The following is a 21,336-nucleotide window of genomic DNA, read 5'->3' on the forward strand; positions in this document are numbered from 1 at the left end:
CTTAGAGAACCAGTGTGGGTAATTTGGATCAGGAACACTATAGCATGGAACAAGGTTGTTAGTTACTTCATTAATGGTTTGGATTAATTTGGATTGGTAAAAGCCGTCCAGTGCTTCTTGAAGATCATTGATTTTTAATAGTAATTCCCAATTACAGTTTTTAAATGCATAATTCATATCAGGCCATTTCACTTTATTGAAATTGAGCTTCTGTTTTTGTTACAAAAGGTACACAATACCCTTCACGGCTACAAGCCAGGGGTTAAAAAAAATCCGTCGAGCCGGAATCGAACCAGCGACCTATGGATATCCGCATCACACAAACTACAGTCCACCGCTCTGCCAACTGAGCTATCGACGGATATATATATATATATCCATTACTAAAATTTGATGAAATAAGTTTCACAGGAATAGTTCATTCTGCCCATTTAAATTGGGCTTTTTTACAGTGGCCTGAGAAAGTGGAATCAAATTCATATTTAAATTTAATACTGTATTATTCCGAACTTTACAATAATAATTAATTCAAATATACGTAAATAATTTTTAGCTAGAGAAAGTACAATCATCGTACTGATCAGGTTAACATTTTTTTTTTTATTTTGTAAAATATTTCCAGGAATAAAATTTCTTCCTTAAATGGCCCTTGACTTAGATTTCCCAGCTGCTGCTGCTGCTGTATCATAATGTGATGATTATACTTGTGGTACAACAAAGAACAACTCTTTGTTGAATGGAACTCTTAGTGAATGGAACAAAGGGTTGTTCTTACGAAGAAAGGCTTAAGTTTTGCAAATTACAGTGTTTGGAGACTAGGCACCGGCGAGGTGATCTGAAGAGGTGTATAAAGCCTTTAATGGTTTGAGCATGCTCAATGCTGATGGGATTCTGCCTCTTGCTCAGAATAATCACCTGAGAGGGCATAAATTCAAATTGAGGAAAGACAGATGTAGGATTGATGTGCGAAAGTTTGCCTTTAGCCAGCGGGTAGTTGGTTGGTGGAACAGGCTTCCATCCCTTGTTGTGAAAGTTAATAGCCTAAATAAATTTAAGGCTCAGCTGGACAGGTATTTCGAACGAACAGAGGGGTAAAGTGAAGGGTTTTTTTTTTTTTTTTTTTTTTTGGCTGATGCTGCATAAGCTTGCTTTCTTGCATCATATGCCTCTACTAATGTTAATGCTAACTCCAGTTTCACTCCTTTGGACCTTTTCTACAAGCCACTGCTTTCCGCATTATTCAAAATTTCTGCTCTTTGCACTTAACTATTTTCCAAAGACAGACGTCCAATTTATTTATAACTACTCCGTATATAACGAGAGATAGTATATTTTAGTTTGGAAAGAAAGGCCTAATTTAGTCATTAGATTAATCCAGCTTTGTCAATAACACCAGACAGTAACTTTTCGCAGATGCTAATGCTTTTCTTGAAGTTGCTGTCGTGATTTTCCAACGTCCCAAAGTGGTAGAATATGCTTAAATGAAATTGTGCTTTGCCGGTCGTGTCAATGCAAGCTGGATCGTTGCCACAAAGAGATTGAATTCCAATTTGATTGGCTGATTCAGTAAAAATGACAGGTTTTTTAGAAAAATACACAATTAGAGTTGTATGGACTAACAATTCCCGTGGAACTATATTTTTAAAATCAAACCACACGGAAGTGTGGTTTGATTTTAAAAACAAGCGGCCAGAATGTTCTGCAAAGTAGAGACTGGAACTTGGTAGGCATGAAGCAAAACATTTTAAAGGAAACTAGACTGACACTCACGAACATCAATATGAGCAGACTATTACGAGTTTTTCTTGCGTCATTTTTCTGGATTGTATCAAACACTAATTAAAATTCTTAATTTCAGTTTTATCTTGGGTACAATCTTGACCCTTTGACGCAGCCTATTGGAATGTCAGACATATTATGCATACCGACTCTATTCCCTTTGGTAAAGCAGTCGTACTTGAGAGAGAGTACCACCAGGTTTTACCTGTTGAACTACACGGTTCAAGGGTATCAACAATAGAAAATTTAATGGAAGGTTTAACAAAAAGGATACAAAAAATATATTGTACTTTGCATCAACTGAATAGCTACTTTTTTGAAGGTACAGTACTGTGTTTTGCGCATTTTATAGAAATACTGTTAAGCTCAGTATAATTATCAAATTCTTCTTTGATTAAACTCGAATTTTACAGTTTTTGTCAATTGTTCATTTAACTTTTTCGAACTTTGGGAGATGGATTCTCCCAAGTTAAATGAAACAATTGTAGCATCAAGTATCCACCCTCTCCTCCCTAAAAAGAGTGACATAAACAAATGTATGTTGACACTTACCAACCTCGTCTACTTCAAAAACATGTGACCAGAAAACACGACTGAATACTTAACCACTCTGCAAATTAACCACAACAAGCTAACCGATTACAAGAAATATAGGAAGCTGTAAGACTTACATCTTAGCATCGTCTTACAGCGAGTCTTGGCTAACATTATGAAGAAAACTTATCTACGATTTGATCAGATGAAGTTCGAAGGATGAAGAAGATCCTAAACTGTTTAATAAGAAACAACGGAAGCAATTCGTGCACTATTAAGGTACATAGTCTGTTTTCTGGTTGATGTCGCCATTTGAAAGGACCTCCAGAAATATTTTTTTCAAGACCAGCCTACGTTTGCACTTTCCAATAAGGACTACATTGTCGAAAACTATTATCTTGTGTTATTTGAAGATAATAAAGCACTCAAACCAACGTTGGTATTAATGTTTGATTCCATTATGTACATATTGTCACTGAAGAAATGGTAAGAAAATACCAGAAAACGTTTGACTCCATTACGTACATATTTCCAAATAGGAAATAAACGTAATAATACCAAAGCTGGCTTGAGTGCATGATTATCTTCAAACAACACGGTTTACATATAAACCTACTCACTATGCCGCTCAAAGAATGCCTTAGATTATCTTGTGTTAATTTTCTATTATGTTGAACTGAGTCATTTCCTCTTAAACAGATGCTAAACTTAATTTGTATTGTCTTGTAAATCCAAACTTAAAGTTTATTGTGAATATATGTGCAAACTTAGCAGTTATTTTCTTATAAAAATATGTTAAACTAAACCTAATTATTTCCTTATAAATATGTAATCTGTTATACTTTTGATGTACACCTCTCTGTCCAGGGGTGAAACCAAGATTAATAAACAGAAACAATAATAAGATGTCGGCATCAAAAAAGTTTGGAAAGCAATGGCCTATCGTTAATTAACTGGGCGCTGTTGTATTGGCTGCCGTAACAATGAAATTGTAAACGTCACATGCTACTGGATGGCTGTTCCGGAGTATATAAATAAACTTTTTCAAACTCTAAAACAATTGGGATAATACACATGGAACATCGTGGCCTACAAAGAGAAGGGATTTTCATCCCTGTGTGCATACCATTGGATAGGTCACTGGAGATATGTTTTTAGTCTGGTTCAACTTACAATTCATATTGACCGTCTCGAACGTACAGCAATACACGTAGTTTTTCTGGTTTTTTTTCTTCTGTTTTTTTTTTTTTTATAAGAGCGAGAAAGACATGCATGTCCTAATTCTTAAACGAGGGGGAAAAATCCAATAAATGCTCTACGGAGTATAGAAAGTGAAGGACACTGTGTGTGTGTGTGCACTTAGAAAGATCGTGAAGCTGTGGATGAAAAGAAAATTAAAGAAAAAAAAAACATAGTGGTACACAGGAAACCAGTCTTTCTTGATTAGCCATCTGGGAAATCAAAAACAATTTTAACCTAATAAGGAAGCTTGAATTGCTTGAGGCGTAAGAACAAGTGTTTTAAAGGTGTGTACTTAAGATGGAGCCATTTCTTGAATCGTAACGACATTTGAAACTTGCCGAAAATATTTTAAGGAAGTCTCCGAGGAAGACACGAAGTTAATAGAAGTGGGCGGAGGGTGTGGATGGAAACCATAGCAACTGTAGTTAGCATTCTCCACGTGTACGAAGGGTAGCAATAGGTTTGGTAAGATGACGCGCAACTAGTCGTGAATACGTTGCTCTGATTTCATTAGAAGAGGGGACTGGGCGTGATACTTCAGGAGGAATACACTGCGTAGAAAAAGTTAGGTTGCACGTTCAGATGCTCTCTTATCTCAGATGGAGTGTTCGAGATAAGAACATCTCCTTAAATCTGGATTGTCCAGAAACCATTAGCTGCTTAAAGATGCGTGAAGTTGGGGTCAGAAGCGAGCTTATCTCATAGTTGGACTACTGTTCTTAAGATGATAAACGTCCTATTCACAGATCGACGAGAAGAATCCTGCTATTGTTTAACTGTCTGTAATTACTTCCTTAAGATGCCGTTATCTGATCTAGAAGTAGGCAGAAGAGTCAATGAAGTCACAGTTCACCGATCGGTACTTTATCATACACGCAAAAGCAAGATATGGTTGCGGGTCAGCTAATCCCTTCAGTACGCCCAGTGAATGTGTCACCTACTTTCTCTCCACCTTCATTTTACTGATGGGTTTGAGATTTCTAATCCGCATTGGTCAATAAAAGAACTTTCACGCACGCTTTGGAGTTGACTGTAGTTCGAACCTACGTGATTGCTAATATTATTGTATTCTCTATCTTGTCAGGTCCTTTAATCCTATTCCTGTCCCGGAATGTAACAGGAAATTAAATTTTTATTTTAAAAGAACTTTCAGTAGGCTTCTGGAAAAAAAAAAAATAATATATGTGATGTACGACAATTTCAGGAATAAGTCTGCAAATGTTGAAACCAAATAATAAATATTTGGTTTCAACATTTGCAGACATTTCCAAAAATTAAACCTAACAATAAGGTCATATTCATGTTGATTATGAAATGTAGATGACCGAATGAGATGTAGCGTTAAACAAGCTAGACGTACAGTGATACCAAAACTGGTCATTTTTGCGCCACTTCTCACCCACTCTTGGAATATAACTGGAGCACTCCCACTTTGAATGCTTCAGCTAACGATGCATTACAACAGTAGCTGGTCAAACTCACAATTCAGTCTAGAGCCGGAATCTCACAATCAGGTAAACCCATAACGAATTACAGCCTACTAGTACCTCTTGTTAGATCGGACTAGTTAGCAAAAGAAGTACATAATGAATTCTTATTATCACTAGCCTCCAATCAGAGTCGGTCCTACGGTTCAGGAGTCCCAAATACAAGAATTAATGTTGGGCTATCCTGTCCTCGCTGAGAAGGTGGCCCCCTTCTAGTTGGGGATCTGGTGTTCAATTTTCCGCACCTCTCCTAAGGACCAGTATCCTGCCAACAATTGAAAAGAAATGGCAGAATAGCATTTCAACGATGATACAAAAAAAATTACATTATTTAGCATCTATGTGAGCTTTATCACAGTTAACTCAAATACGTGTACTACTGTGTCCCTCGCGCTTGCCCAATCAGTTTCGGCCAACAACAGAATAATTAACCAATGCGTTTAATATGAAAAATATCAGAAGACGTCAGCACGATGAGTCTCGATTTATTATTTAGGCTTTACGACATAATAGGATAGAACCATTATGTTATGTACCGACAGTACAGGCTGCTGAAGGAAGAGGTCTAGTGGTGTGGGACATGTTCTTGTGGTGTTCTTTTGCGCCTCTGATCCACTGAAGGGCACTGTAAACACCAGATCATGTCAGAACATCATGGTGGATCAGGTAAACCCTAAATGTTGCATATTAATCCTTATGGACAGGGGTACTTTCAAGATGATAATGCAACCATTCATTGCGCGAAATGTGTGAAAGAGTAGCTTGAATAGCACAAGGAAAACTAGACTTCAAGCGTCTACCCTAGCCCGATCAATCCCTGAATCTCAATCCCATTGAGCATCTGCGGGAAGAACTGGAAAAGCACGTTCGTTAACACAATCCTTTGCTCACGTCATTTCAGGAATCGAGGACAGTTTTGTAACATGAATGGTTCAATATTCCCATGTCTCTTTTCGACATCTCGAAAAATGACACCTTCAACAACTTGACGTCAATCATTGCAGTGTTACTGGGATATACCTTGACATGAGTTGATATGTCTCATTTGGCTACAGAAGGTCTGTTATGGTTAATATTTTATATCGTAAAAGGACGTCGAATTCTGAGCAACAAACATATTCTGTGTGCAATCTGAGAAGCATTACAGAACAGTGAGAGTGGATCAAAAAGCCGTTGGAACATGGAGATGAAACCATCTGAAGAACTCACCTAGGACAAAAGAGCATCCATTTGTTGTTTCTACGCAAGAAAAACTGTCCCATCATTTATGGCATACGTATGTGCTGGAGTTCGGAAACATTTTCATTCTGTCTATCTTTATGCTATTTCTAATTAAAATATGAATTAAAATTCATATTTTAATTATGAATTAAAATTAATGCATAATTAAAATATGAATGAATAAAAAATGAATCCATAAAAATGAATTTTCCAAAGAAATATGAATTGTTTTTTTATGAGATTAGAGACGGAATATAAATTACAAAATATTTTAAATGAATTAGGGATTTTTCGGAAATATAATTTCCAAACTATATTACGATGTGGTAGAGGTGTAGACAATTATAATAATATTGAATAATGATTCATTAATATACAAAAATATTCTTTCAGTTTTTATATTACTTGTGGGAATGGCAAACAAAAAGCCAGATAACTTCTCAATTTTCAAGGTCTGTACTTGAAATACAAAATTCGAAAAAACAACATCAATTATAACAAGATACACTGCTCTACCATTAATATCCGGACACCTGCTTTTAGAAAAAAAAAAAAAAAAAAAGCTTTTACTGTCATTTAATATTTTTGTGCGGAAACCTTTTGCTTTTATGACGGTTCTCAATTTTCGCGGCATACTCTCAACCAGCTTTTTTAAAAATGTCAGATGATATGTTTCTTCACTCGGCATTTAACGCAGCCACCATTTCGGCCTTGTTCTTTGGGCAATCTCTACATGCACGTACCCGACGATCCAATACATTCCAAAGATGCTCGATAGCGTTCAGATCAGTACTCTAGGGTGGCCAATCCAACTTTACACACCCATGTCTTCAAACCACTCTGTTACGACCAGAGAAGTATGGCATGTCGCATTGTCCTGCTGATACAGGTATGGGCCGTCCCCGAAGTATTGCCATAAAGTTGGAAGTGCATAATCGTCCAAGTTGTCCTGGTATTGCACAGCATTCATGGTTTTGTCGATAACGATTAAAGGCCCAAGCCAAACCATGAAAGGAGCCCCATACCATGACACTGCCTCCACCAAACGTATTGTTGGGAGGATACAATCATATTTGATGCGTCCTCCCAAACGTTTTTTTTTACTGTCCATTTTAATGTATTTTTTTTAAAATAATTGTCATATTGGATATGCCAAACACATTATGCATAACATGAAAGTACATTTAATTTAATTCAAAGAATATTACAATAATTTCAGCGACTTTTCTTCAGAAAGTAAAACTGCCTTCAATACCTCGAATATTTTTTAATTATCTATCAACATTTAGTCCCATGGGCTCACATCTGATGAGTATGGGCTTGGCACCCAGGGTTCTGAGCTGGATATCATAATTTCTCTCTCTCTCTCACAGGGTCTCACAGTATTACATACAGCCCTCGTGGGCTGTATGAATAATCTGTTAAACGGTACCTCTTCTAACGAACAAAATTCAAAATTGCAAAGTTCGACGAACTAGTAATGAAAATAACATTGCGTCCTTGAGCAAGATCAATGGCGATTGCAAGGCAGATTTTTCCATCACATAACGCAGACTATCCGACCGCTGTTTAAGTGGAATTCCGCCTTTTAGCCACAGGAAGGTGCTCTGCTGGATGCACTCAAATCAACGTCACTAAGACTTCTTACAGATAGAAAAGAAGGAAGGAGAAACACAACTGTGCCTAGATGCATCTTTTTGGGGTTTTTTTTCTTTCTTTCTTTCTTTTTTTTTTTTTTTTTTTTGTTGGAATCACCTCTTAGTGAATTTACGCGCATAAGTGGTTTTTCCGGCATTATAAATGCGAATGCCTTTTATAATCCCTCGTGGATAACACAATTGGTAAAATCGCCGTCCTCCCCACCCCGAGTGGAAAAGACTTGAGTTCAAGACCCGTCGATGATGAGAGGAACTTTTATGGGTCTTTTTCACAACGTGGCTGAGTTATTCGGTCTCAGACGAGGGTATCACGGTTTTTTTTTTACCGGAAACTCGGTTTTTTTCTTCCAGAAAACAGAAAATCAACGACAGAACACACGCAATTTACAGAGAGTATACACAGAGCAATATGGCCTTGGTTGCTGATGCTCCTAAACCCCTACTACAACAACAACAGCCTTTTATAAAATTGTATAGAGTGTATCTAGTTTGAAATTGATAATGAAAACAGAGATATATAAAAACTGCTGGGAAACCATTATGTCTACAAGGAAAATCGAGACATTTATGCATTCCGAAAAAGAAACTTTCAGGACACTTGAACAAAACATTGAAAACCGAGAGACGTCTGATCACCCTACCCTTGTAATACAGTATATAGGGAACTTCGTCTAAGCTAAAATTTGATGCTTAAACATTATCATGGTCATGTCTCGGTCATATTTCTTCTTGCGAAGGAAAACCTTGGCAGAAAAAAATTAAGGATAAACTTTCATTTCTGGAGACCTTTTAGTCACGTCTTCTCGTACATGACCCGTTTAAACGAGAGGCCGGAATACAGTTGTAAACATCATAATCAGCATTATAAAGACTGAAGCAGTTTCAAAAATAACCACAATGACAGTAGTATGGGTTGGAGCACATATTTAGGTAAAAAATAGTCGCTCGGGAAAATCATAGAGAACAAACGAAGTGGTCTAAATTGGGTCGACCGAAAGAGCTGTCATCTGGTGAGAGTGGGTGAAGCAGGAAGCAACGCAGTTACATAAGTGGAGGCGTAAATCTCCTGCCTCGTGTCAGGTCTGAGTTGTACTTGACGTGATTCAGAAGCTTTTCAATCCAAAAATTTTATAATAAATATACATCGATTATAATAAACGTGGGGCTTACAGTGAATAAATTGCCTCAGTAGGAGAATTCATACGTCTCCGAGAATATAAAAGTGCATATACAGTACATCTAATAATAATAATAAAAGAATTGAGTGACTACAGTGGTCTCAGAGAGTTTTTAAATTCTATACAGTGCGACCAACTGATGATGTTACCAACGGTGAATTCTAAATGGGAGGCCTTAAGGGACTTAATCTTAGAGGGTACTAGGCTTTTCATACCAACCAAGAAATACTGTTCAAGATTTGGGCCTAAATAGATATCAGATGAACTAATGAGACATATGACAGAGAAGAAAAATGCATGGGACGCACATGAATTATCAGGCGACAGGGGCCATAAGGCATCAGCATTTCTCTAAATTGAGTGCATTCTAGTAATATTTTATTTTAGCCTTGCAATATCGCTTGATTAAAGTATCCCTCGCGATAGGCTATCCGATCAAAAAGTAATCGGATACTTGTAGTTATGAACCAAACATGTCTTTACTCGAAGAAATTAATAATATTTTGGCCCACCTATTGACCGTACGACTGATTTAGTGCATTGTGGAAGACTTTCTAATAATTTCTGGCAGAAACTTGGAGGAATTGTGCTCCACTCCTCTTTTAAAACATTCATGTGTGCTCCACAAGCGAAGATGGCTGTTTTGGCTTTGTCATAATTCCGAATTAAAATTCATGTAGCACGTTCAGTTGGATTAAGTTCAGTTCTGTGCTCATCACTGCAACGTTCTGATGTCATTATCTTCAAACTGCATTCACAATTCTTGCTTTGTCATATGGAGCATTGTCTTACTAGAATGTTTGAGATTCCTCCATAAAATTACCACAAATTAGGCACGCAATTATAGACAACATCAAGAATGAATCGCAGAGTTTCTCATGAATTTTGGTAGAATAATGCATAAACAACTGGAGGAATAATTATTCTGCGACAGTCATGGTGAGATCCTAATGTCCACGAACGAAGAAGGCTGTTTAATCAATTTCTTTAAAAATTCTCGTTTAGCACAAATAATCTGTAATTATGGCACTGAAAATAGTCTGTAATTTTTCGAGAATTAATGAACGAAATTAAGTACTATTATTTTTGGTAAAAATTATCAGTGTATAGTGATAAAACTTCACGCGCTCATTTCAGTGTCCTAGAACTAAGCTAACGTTTTGTTATAACAGGAGTTCAAGTCAATACAATGATGAATAAGGTATCATCAAAAAACTTAGCAATCTCTTTATTTTGTTCATATAAATGTTAATCTACTTTACTCTAAATTGTAATAACATTCAATTTAGAGAAAATTTCGAAAGAACCTCGTGAAAAGAAAAATCGCATCTCCCAACAGACTTGCTTAGAAGCCAATATGGAGTACAATTGTTTGGGAGGATTAAACAAATATCGCGCTATCCTATGCTAAATTTGACATTGTTCAACCATGGGCAATACGAGAAATTTCGTTGCTTCACAAGAACCAATTTTAGTCAATGCAAAGTTCTTTAGAGTTTGCTGACAGGTGAAATTCTCTATCCTCCTGTATTCTTGTCATGTTTAATGGGATTTTAGTTGGTGACCTTACTGACTATACCTTTTGGATACTCTTGTCATCAGCTCAGTTCCTATATCAACTGAGCTCTACAGAGAAATGCGTTTTCATCCATAAAAAGAAAATTGAGATCAATATACCCATAAAAATGTCACTTCGGCTGATCGATCTCGTGCATTCCTCTGTATAGCCAGGAAACCTCCATTAAACATATGAACATATCGAATACATATCACTAGGGACTATCATCACTTTGTTATCAGACCAGACAATAACTGGAATCTTACTGAAAGCTCAATTGATACTCATCAAAGAAGAGTCAGTGTGACCGTCAACATACCTTCAAATAACGTTGGTAATATCAAGAACCCGTTTTTCTCCTGAAAACGGGTTGTATGTCCGGAAACAGCAATCCGACCGAAGGATACACTCAATTACAGACATAACGTACTAATACCTCCTAGTATTATGTTGCTTTGGCGTTTAAAAAACGCACCTAATCCTGGGTAAAACTCCTTACTTGGTCATATGGCAACGATTCTCTTCTCTTAAAGTTTCAAAAATGTCGCCACCACCTTTTTGATGTGAAACATCCTTGGGGGGAACCTACAACCGAGTCTGATCGGTAAAGAAAAATGCGCGGCTTCCGTCAGAGGCGCTTCCCACGCTGCCGCCACTAGTCTGTGCTGCCAAGCACTTACTAATAGTGTGATTAGATCGCGTGACGCATTTTTCGTGACAGGTACGATATCTCGAGTTCTAGTGAATCGATTTACAATAGGATGATTGCAACAATACAAGTATTTGTCATATGACAAATACTTGTATTGTTGCGATCAAATGGGTAATTAGGCTAAATAAATACTTTTAAATAAATATTTTGCTGAAATTATGGAAATTTGAGAATGATCATGGGTATTTTACGTAAATCTTCGCGTGTGCTGAGCAGGCGCAAAGGGTGTTTCACATATAACCATCTACCGCGCGTGCTCGGCACACGCGCCACTTTTTTTTGACTTGTTCATCAATCTTACCACCTTATACTGAATCCTCCCTCTTCAAGTTATTCTTACAGATATCCAGATCGTAGAGAATCTCCTAAAGCAGCGTTTCCCTAACTAGGGTCTGCGGATCCTTGGGGGTCGTAGACCAGTTCCATGGGGTCCGCAAACTTTTTTTGATTTTTGAAAGTGTTTGTAGATCTCAGTAGTTTGAGAACCACTGTCCTAAAGGATGATTGCTTGTACGAAACTGTGAGCATGATGCCCTTACGAAGTAATAGCGTTATTACATATTTCAATGATTTGCATTTGCAATTCTCGTAGATCAATTTAGTATCAGTAAGTCCAAATGAGGCAAGGAAGTGAACTTTTCCGCATCAACCAAATAATAATAATAATAATAATAATAATAATAATTAAATAAGACAATCTCCATGCTTTTCCCATTCCCTCACAAGATAATCATTCAAATCTGCTTTGAAGTTAACTAGTCTCACTGCCACTGGAAAGCAACTTATTCGAGTGTTCGACAAACCGGCTGCCGACATGTGAACTTCATGTGATGCAATCCTCTGTTATTCCCTGAGATTTTATATTTCTGTCCTATAGTTCGTGTCTCACCCACAAGGGAAAACAAACCATTCTCATTCATTTTACTCAATCCCTTCAGTTCCTTATACACCTTAATCAGATTTTCCCTTGTCTGGTTGTCAAACTCTGTAGTCCACACGTTTTAAGCAGCTCTTCATATGTGCATTGCTTTGCACTCATCGCTAATCTGGTCGCCTTTCTCTGAATCCTCTCTAGCTATTCGAAATTTTCTTGGATAATTACACGTACAAATGTCAAATGTGATCATATCTAGTGCTCATGCAATCACATCTGGTTTCATAAATTTTATTCCAATTTTACTAGTTCATTTTAAATCACATTGCATTCAGGAATCTGTAAAGATTTGCCATTTTTCATCGACTAACATATTCTAAGATTTTAAATTCTGTTCACATTGACCATACTTCTCTCTCTCTCTCTTTTAACCATCGTGGTTAATTTCTTTTCTAATTCACATTTCGGAAACGAACTCTCGAAATCGAAAATCGATTTCTATACCAGCACACAGAGTTGATATTTCAGTGCATTCAAAGGACCTCGTATGTCATCAACAAAACGTGTTACTGCAATAACTGAAATGTTAAAGGGGACAAGTGAAATAAATTCCATAAGCCAAGAACCACATGAAGCACTTAACAGTGATTTCCATTCTTCTCTTGTTCCTCGTGACATTACTTAAGGCTAGGTAAAAGCTTCCGGATTCTTCACTTCAACGCTCACGGCGTCTTACCAAACAGTCACGTGATTATTTTCTCTTGTCCAGTGGCCTCTTTCTTAGCTTGTTTTCTCCTCCCTCTCCCCTCTTTCCTTTCTTTCTTTTTCTTTTTGCTGCGGTTACTGTCGTTTTCATGTGGGTCATAGAGCAACTTTTGTATCAATAACTGCATAAAACTTCTCATTGCTTTTGCCCGGAAGCAAAATCCTAATCCATTATAATCCTCAGGTTCATAACAAAAACTTGGAATGGAGAATGACTATAGGAATTGTTATTCTTTCTTACCTTTAAGATTGGTTGAATGGGCACCTGTTAATAGCGAACAGTGAATGGTTAAGTACTGAATAGGGGGACACAATGGATATCCCCAATCTTTGAAATCTAGATAATAATTCTTTCGTCATCGTTTTAAAAACATGAATTACAGATTACAGACAGATATATTAGGGGACAAACACAAGATAAGAGAATATTTCAATTAAAAAATAAAAAATAGAGCAACGAACACCTTGCGAATACGTTTACTATTATGTTATTATTGAAAACAGTAATTACAGTACTTGTCATTGGCAACGAACTAACAAACCGGAAGGCATAGAAAAACTGGTTACAGGAAGGTTTAGTTTCCTACAATATGTCATCATCCATCGATCACTTTCTGGAAGAACCGGTGTGGACAGGTACCTGTTCTTCCGGTGAGTTGAGTTCAAATAATCCTCGCAAAACTTGAGACAGCTTTCCAAAGATTAAATACGCATATGAGGGATTAATTTATACTTTTAAGGGTGATAAACAACAAATAATCTCCTCTTCTAACTGTGGATTTAAGAATTGCAACATACAGTCGTTATATTTATTCTCTGGCCTCAATCTCCAATGTTGACTTACCCCGTTATTTGCATTTTAAGACAGGAATTTACGGTCAAATACCCAGAAGTCTGCAAGTCTTAAATGTTCCGTTTTGGTAACACACAAAGTTACTCTGGCTGGAACGAAATAAAATAAATAAATAATATCTATAGATTTGTTTCGCAAATAGGTGAATTACTACATCAGTTGGAACAGGTTTTTTTTTTTGGTGTAGGGAGAATACCGATCTCCCACTTGATATGTTTCGTCATATGAATCCAGGTCAATGTTTTTTTACTTATTTTCCTTGTGTTTGCTAAAAATAAAACTACTAAGTTGTAAAAAGCATATAAAAACATATAAACGGAGAGGCCACCAGACTTGCGTGAAAAACTTCTGTTCGCTACTGTCTTGAATTCAACTGGGCTTTATGGTGCTGTTCATTGTTTGCTACAGAATTTACATTTAACCACATAAGTGCTCAAAAATAAAGCAATAAATCAAATTTCATTGATAATTTCGTAAGTTTTTAAAAAAAGATGAATATAAACATCACTATTGCCGAAAAAATGATTTATTGGCCCGTGTTATAACTGGGAACCAAATGGATTGTTAGATAAAATTCCTGAGTTCAGTCCCTCTTTTGGACTTGTGCGATAGCACAGCTGTGTGATATTTTGCAAACGGCTCCAGGACACAGAAAATCTCACAATGGGCAGTTAAAATACTATGAAATCTCATATGATATTTTGCAAACGGCTCCAGGACACAGAAAATCTCACAATGGGCAGTTAAAATACTATGAAATCTCATATGTCACATTGAACAGTCCAAATAAATACGATGAAATCTCATATGCCACATTGAACAGTCCAAATAAATACAATGAAATACTATTTTAGGATTTTGGAATTATTGGAAACAAAATATTCTAATATTTTTCTTTTATTAATGGTTTGGCTTGGTTTTAATTGCATTAAGGCATAAAGGCGTCGGTATACTATATGTAAATTGTGTGTATCCTATAGATGGTTTGCTTGTTTTGCTGGATGAAAACTCCGAGTTTCTGGAAGTAAAAACATGCAACCTTCGCCTGGATAGCGATTATGACCACTTCTTTAGCCACGAGTACCCCTTTTACTAATGGTTTTGCATCATAAAAAAATCACATTTTTGTTAAAACCGTATTCCGGAAAAGAAATGCAATTTTTCCCTGTTGCCATAATTGTATGATGCCATAGGATACCATTTAAAATGGACGACTCAGAAATAGGGAGAATGGCTATCGGGCTTCAGATCGTTCCAAAGAGACAAGATAAAGATAAAAAAAAAAAAGAAGAAGAGTAACCTTCTCTAGGCCAAAGCAGCGTCTGTAATCCAGGTCACTCCTTAAAACTCAAAATTAGCTGCTTGTGATATCAACATAACATTAGGCTGTCAAAGTTTATTCAATAATCACCAGAGGAATACGGTTGTTGTATGTGATGGCTTCTATACTATGATATCCGCCTTTGGCATAATAAGTTTTGCTCTTCGCAAACAGAATTGAGACTCGTTAAATAATCTTTATTGCATGACTGTAAACTTCAAGTTGTAATCCAATACACTGCAATACCAACCATCACAGCCAATGGCCAGGAATTAAGGCTGTTCAATGTCGTTCATCACGCCATTGTTTTCCGTGATAGTGCAGTGGTTTCTCCACTTGTTATTCGTTTGGAGATAGGCGTCGGTTCGAATCCCTTTGGAGACCAGAGCTAGTCTTAAAGGCCTTTCAATAGACACAGCAGTTAGCAGATTTCGGGAGAATGGAGTAGGGTTTTAGCCTGTAAATTATTCCGGGTTTTTCAAACCGCACAACTCTGTTTTAATACTACTAAAAAATTACAGTGGTGTTCCTCGATACAGGGACGTCATCACGATGATTGAAACTGATTGGCTAAAGAGCAGATATTCACGCCGGATCTCTGCCTTTCAGCCAATTGAGGGATCCGTTGAATATCTGATATTCATGTCAGTCTGTCGGCCCAGGAACTCAGGAGAAAAGTATGTATGCGTTGCACAAAGGTACTCACGCTAAAAGAACTGTACGAAGCCCTTGGCACCTTCCTACAGTTCTTATAGCACGACCCGAACGAGCAACGATTTGCCATACTGAGCCCCAGTATGGCAAATCGCTGAATTTTATGAAGCTTCATAAAACTGAATAATCTGTTATCATTGAAATTCGCTCAGGTGTACATAAAATCTTCAAAGACGTATGGAAAGTATTCTACTCTCTTAGCCAATAACATTTCGCGTTTTCTTGGATACATCACTGCCCAAACGTGTGACAAGCACTAAAACATCCGCACAAAGAATATAAGTGGTCATGTACCCCAACAGTACTGCACTTGACTGTCACCAAACGCTAAAGTTTTATTTTATACATAGAACCATAAATTTCCGAGAAAATAAAATAAATGGCCTTACCTGAATTATCCAATGGTGAATGTCCTGCTGATACGTTTTTGAAAAGAAAAACGGATACAAGTAGAGCCATAGAGAACATCTTCAGTCCTGTGTAAGGAAAAAAAACAATAATAGAACTTGTTTTCTTTTATTGTCGAGTACCTTTAACAAGGCACCTTTTCTACGATAGATATGACCTTAGTTTGTGTTTTGAAACACCTCTGTGCCAACTACTCTTCTTTTTAGGACTAAATATGCACTAATACCCAAAAGTTAAGGAACTAACCGAAAAAAAAAAAACGTAAATAAATCAAAAACCTTTTCACTTTAAACAAATCAAAAAAACTTTTTTTAAAACAAATCAAGTTTATCATTGTAACAAAAGTAAATAAATCAAAACATTTTTACTTTGTAAATAAACCAAATCCATCACTGTAGCAAAAACGTGAATAAATCAGATCTGTCATTGTAACAAAAACGGAAATAATTAAAAAAGTGATTCTGTAAATAAATCAAATTTACCATTATTAAAAACCATAAATAAATAAAATAATTTACTTCGTAAATAAATAAAATTATCATTGTAAAAATAAATCATTTTGATGTCTTAATAGCGTACAGAAACTAGGCAAATTTCGATCTGAAATTATAGAGTTATTAATATTATTTATTTATTTATTTTGGCTTATGAACAAATAGCAGTAATTACTAATATAATATACATAATTAAAATAACACGCTTTTCCAAGTGGAAAAGCTATATTTTATTGGATAGCAAAGAAAAATTTGTTTTAAGAAATTTCCTAACCCTGTACAGTACCAAACTAAAATAATATGACAACGTTTCTGAATTCATCTATGGACTTTTGTCTTCGGGCCGAGATAAGAATGCCTCGTTAACTTAAAGTTTTATATTTTATCAACTACTTTCGAATTTCTCAAATTCCTTTTTAAATCTACGTTAGCTCTTCAACTCTACAAGGAAGGCTAGTGGCAATTTGTTCCAATAGTTGAATACTATTTGATTAAAGATAAATTGTGTACATTCAGTGTGCGATTTATCTTTCCTTAATCGGAATTTTTGACCTTTGTTTGCATCTTTCTAGAAAAAAAAAATGCCTCCATCATTAAGTTTATTCAACATTTGAAATTAAATTAATGAAATTTGTGGAAATTCTAAATAATTTCCACAAATTTCATAGCTATTCTAGAATTCTCTTACAGCATGGCGGATTCACAGCCAAACCTCATTAATATAAGAGCTATTGTCTTAGTGCTACACTCACTATCCAAAAAATTAACACCTTTATTCAACATCAAGTAGGGCCACCGTTTGCCTGAATTACAGCCTGTACGCGTCGTGGCTTGGATTCCACTAGGTGTCTCATGAAGACTGTCTCCGGATTTGATCATTCTTACTAGGATATTTGCCAGCTGCCATATTGTAGTCGGCAGAGAACTGCGAAGCCGAACTGCCCTTTCCAACATATCCCAGGATTTCTTAATCGTATTCAGATCTGGAGGTTAGGCGGCCAGAGTAGATGTTGGAAATCTTAGGAATGTTCCTCGAACCATTCAAATAAAATCTTTTGCACGGTGGATAGTTGTCGTCTTGAAAGAATTCATCGCAATCCAGCCGCTTGAATGGTGGACACAAGACAGTCTGGATGCATGGCTTCATGAGTTTCACGCCACACTTTCACCCGACCATTCGTGCAAAAAGGTGTAAATCGAGACTCGTTGGACCACGTGATCTTTTTCCACTGTTCAGCATTCCAGAGATGGCGTTGGCAGCACCGCTCCAGTCGAATCTTTCATTATTTGAGTGCCAACTTTCTGTCGCATTTGTTCCTTTTAAAGGTGCATTGTGCCATCATCTTCCACTTATAGCATACTTTTGAGATGGCTGCTTCCGAAGCACCAGTGATTTCCTTTTTTTTTCTCAATTGTGGCTCCTGCTAAGCGTGTTCCAACACACATTTCCGAAAATTGGACAGCTCACCTGTCTTCGCCATGACCGGGTCAACTAAGAAGTACCAGGAAAGCGTATATCTGATATCAAGAAACTTCTGATCAAAGCATATGACACTTACATTTGCATACCGTACGTTTAATTATCTGTTGACTGCAATTCCAAAGGGTTTCTAATTTTTTATCTAGTAAGCCTAGTTGCAGTTTATTTTTTTTTCCCCAGACGTTCCCTTTGAAACTCGTTTTCCATTCCAGCAAAACAGAAGCCGGTCCTAGAATACGCGCAATTTTAGGCTCAATACAAAAAAGCTTCATTAATTGTTTTGATGCAAAAATAAACAACAGCAATTTGCAGACATGATACTAACTCCCCGTGTCCTTAACTGCCTAGATTCCTCGTGAAGTTAGTCTAATCACAGTTATCACAGTTGGCATTAATTTTTATGCCAACTGTGATTAGACCAATGGACAATTTCGAGAAATTTTTATGGGCCTTTTTCACTTTGGCTGAGTTAGTTGGTCTCGAGTGAGAGTAGCATGATTTTCTCTCGGAAACTTGGGTTTTTCGCTACATTTTACCAGAAAGAACATTTTAACAAATTTTAAAATGTTCTTTCTGGTAGTAGTTATAATAAGAAATCATTATTAGTACTTTTACAACGTTGTAACAATAAAACCACATTTAAATATTTATTATGTGTTTTAGTTAATACATTGAAACACGTTTCGTTATACAAATTAGTTGTTTTATTAACCTACAATTTTTTTTTCCAAAGTAACTAACCTCGAGGTAGTAACCCTATCTTTGAAACTGTCTATATGTACAGCAATCAGTGCAGTATTTGCACAGATAAAACATAAAAAGGAGAGAAAAAAGAAAGAAAAGAAATCAGGGCTGGATTCTGCGCAAGCAAGTTACAAGGTGAGTGAACTTATAATTTACAGATTACGTATTATGCTGCTTTTTATTACGCATTCGCATGAAAGCATAACAGCATTCTTTAATAAAATTCCGATTTTATCCAATAAAGTGCGTTGACCAGAACTAAAACTGTAAGATAAAAAAAAAATTAAATGGAGAACGTTTCTCAGGTGGCTATCCTCTTTCCTCTTTTTGTGTGTGTGTGTGCACGCGCGAATAATGAAGAAGCGTTTATTTTAACTTGTGGTAGTTGTCAAAAACAAGTTTTGGTGACGCCTTGAAAAACGAAAGGTATTCATATGCTGATTAGGGTTACAACGATGATTACGGAAATGAAATGATGCTTACTTGGGTTAATGTACGGGCACACAAAATAACTTTACTTCCATTTACAATAAAATAGTTAATTTTAGGTCATCATGACAATTAAATTACACTAAAGGAAAGCGAAACACTTTTTGAAGACCAGCTATCCAATTAACCAAGCGGTTGTTCTATTAAATATTCATAGAAAAGCCAGAAATTGGCCATTACTTATTAATAAAGCTGGTTTAAGTTAAAGTGGAAAAAATATATATACATATTATTCACCAATTTTTCCTCTTCAAGTAGACACCATTTTTGTTTTTTTTCTTTTTGTTTTAATAGCAGACGCTTTCCTGTCTTCGTGCGGTCACGAGAACACGTGTTTGAGAAATAAGCACGAGCTCTTATCTAACAGACGACATTAAGAAAATAATATATATTTTGAAATTTTTTTTGTAAATAAAAAACAAAAGTTTTTTAGTAATCTGATAACAGATCTTTAGAGGTAGTATTTTACATTTTTTTTACGATGATATTGTTTATATTATTTTTCTTTCTTTTTTTTTTGCCACCCAACACCACACCAATTACCCGATCACTTTTCTAACAGTATAAAAGAAGTTAACCTAGTGAAGTTTTCCAAATAACCTTAAAGAGCTAATTTTGTATTCTGCAGGAAGAAAAGTTAGACAAGCTTCATCTTTAAGGGCAAGAAGGCAGGAAGGAAGGAAGGAAAGACTACACTGTGCAGGTACTTCGTATGTACGCGCACAGAGCTAATTCATCACAGTTGCGTTTCATGACAGGAACTTATGATTACGTGTAAGAATGTAAATATTGAAAGTAAGATTATTTTATAATTCCAGGATATAAACGGAAATACGGAAAAAACAAGCTACACGACCTTGGTTTAAATGGGATAGCGGTGGCGCATAAGCCAAATATTACCAACCCAACCAGCGGTCTCGCCTTCCTTGATGCAACACCACAAGTGGTCCATGAGGCAGTAAAAATCGGTTATATGAATTGACGAATCTCATTACACTCTATTCTGATCAGATGGGCAGTTGTGGGTGTGGAGGATGTCTATTGCCAGAATGCACTATGCCAACAGTGAAGTTTTGAGAGGAAAACGTTATGGTATGGGACTGTAGCTCATGATATGGCCTAGAACTTTTGGTGGTTGGTGGGGAACTATGAACGATGATGTCTGCTTTAATAATTTGGACATTTCTGTACGCTCTCCAATGTGGTTGTTCTTAGGCAGAGACCCATGTTTCTTTAAATAGGATAATGCCCCACGACATACTGCCAATGCTGTTCGAGAATGATACATGGATATGATTGGTCAAAAGTTGAAATGGTTGGTGCAGAGTCCCAAATTGAAGCCTATAGAACACTTATGGAATGAAGCGGATCTTCAGGGGACAGATCAACCAGTGCCGGATTTACATATAAGCTAAACAGGATATAGCTTAGGGCCTCACATTACAAGGGATCTCGCTCCATCTTAAAAAATCCTTGTTTAATATTTTCAAATGTAAACATTATACAAAATTATGATAATTTCTGTTATGGTTTTGGCTATCACTGATAATCGCTAACTTGCCTTTTTATAATACATATTACATGCCTATTGAAGCATGTTTAATTGTACAGCCCATTTAATTTATTTTCAATTTAAAAATTTTTAATTTATTATTATTTCGTGAAGGGGGGATGGGCCTCATACATGCATAGGGTCACAAGTTTAAATTCGACCCTGAGGCAAACACATCGGTAGCTCGAACGAACACTGTTCTGCAGAAGAAATGGAGGACAATACTCGCTGCAATCCATCGTTCGTTGGTGGAAAGCCTTTGAAAAATACGCG

At 36.4% G+C, this 21,336-nt stretch overlaps 1 protein-coding gene and 1 non-coding gene across 3 annotated transcripts in view; both read right to left on the bottom strand.

The window, feature by feature from the left end:
* The window catches only part of LOC150086694 (uncharacterized), a 44,757-nt gene that overhangs the window by 12,891 nt on the left and 10,530 nt on the right, over positions 1–21,336 (bottom strand). For both annotated transcript variants that reach the window (XM_090372699.1, XM_090372700.1), the window contains exon 2: positions 16,286–16,372. In XM_090372699.1, coding sequence (XP_090228825.1) covers positions 16,286–16,372 — 87 coding nt within the window. The remainder of the gene's footprint in view (positions 1–16,285; positions 16,373–21,336) is intronic.
* On the bottom strand, positions 273–361 carry TRNAY-GUA (transfer RNA tyrosine (anticodon GUA)). Its single transcript is given in 2 exon segments — positions 273–308; positions 325–361. It is a non-coding gene; the product is annotated as a tRNA-Tyr (tRNA).

The sequence above is a fragment of the Mastigoproctus giganteus genome, chromosome 4, assembly GCF_048544385.1.
Source record: "Mastigoproctus giganteus isolate SK-2022 chromosome 4, ASM4854438v1, whole genome shotgun sequence".
In the NCBI taxonomy this organism is placed as follows: domain Eukaryota; kingdom Metazoa; phylum Arthropoda; class Arachnida; order Uropygi; family Thelyphonidae; genus Mastigoproctus; species Mastigoproctus giganteus.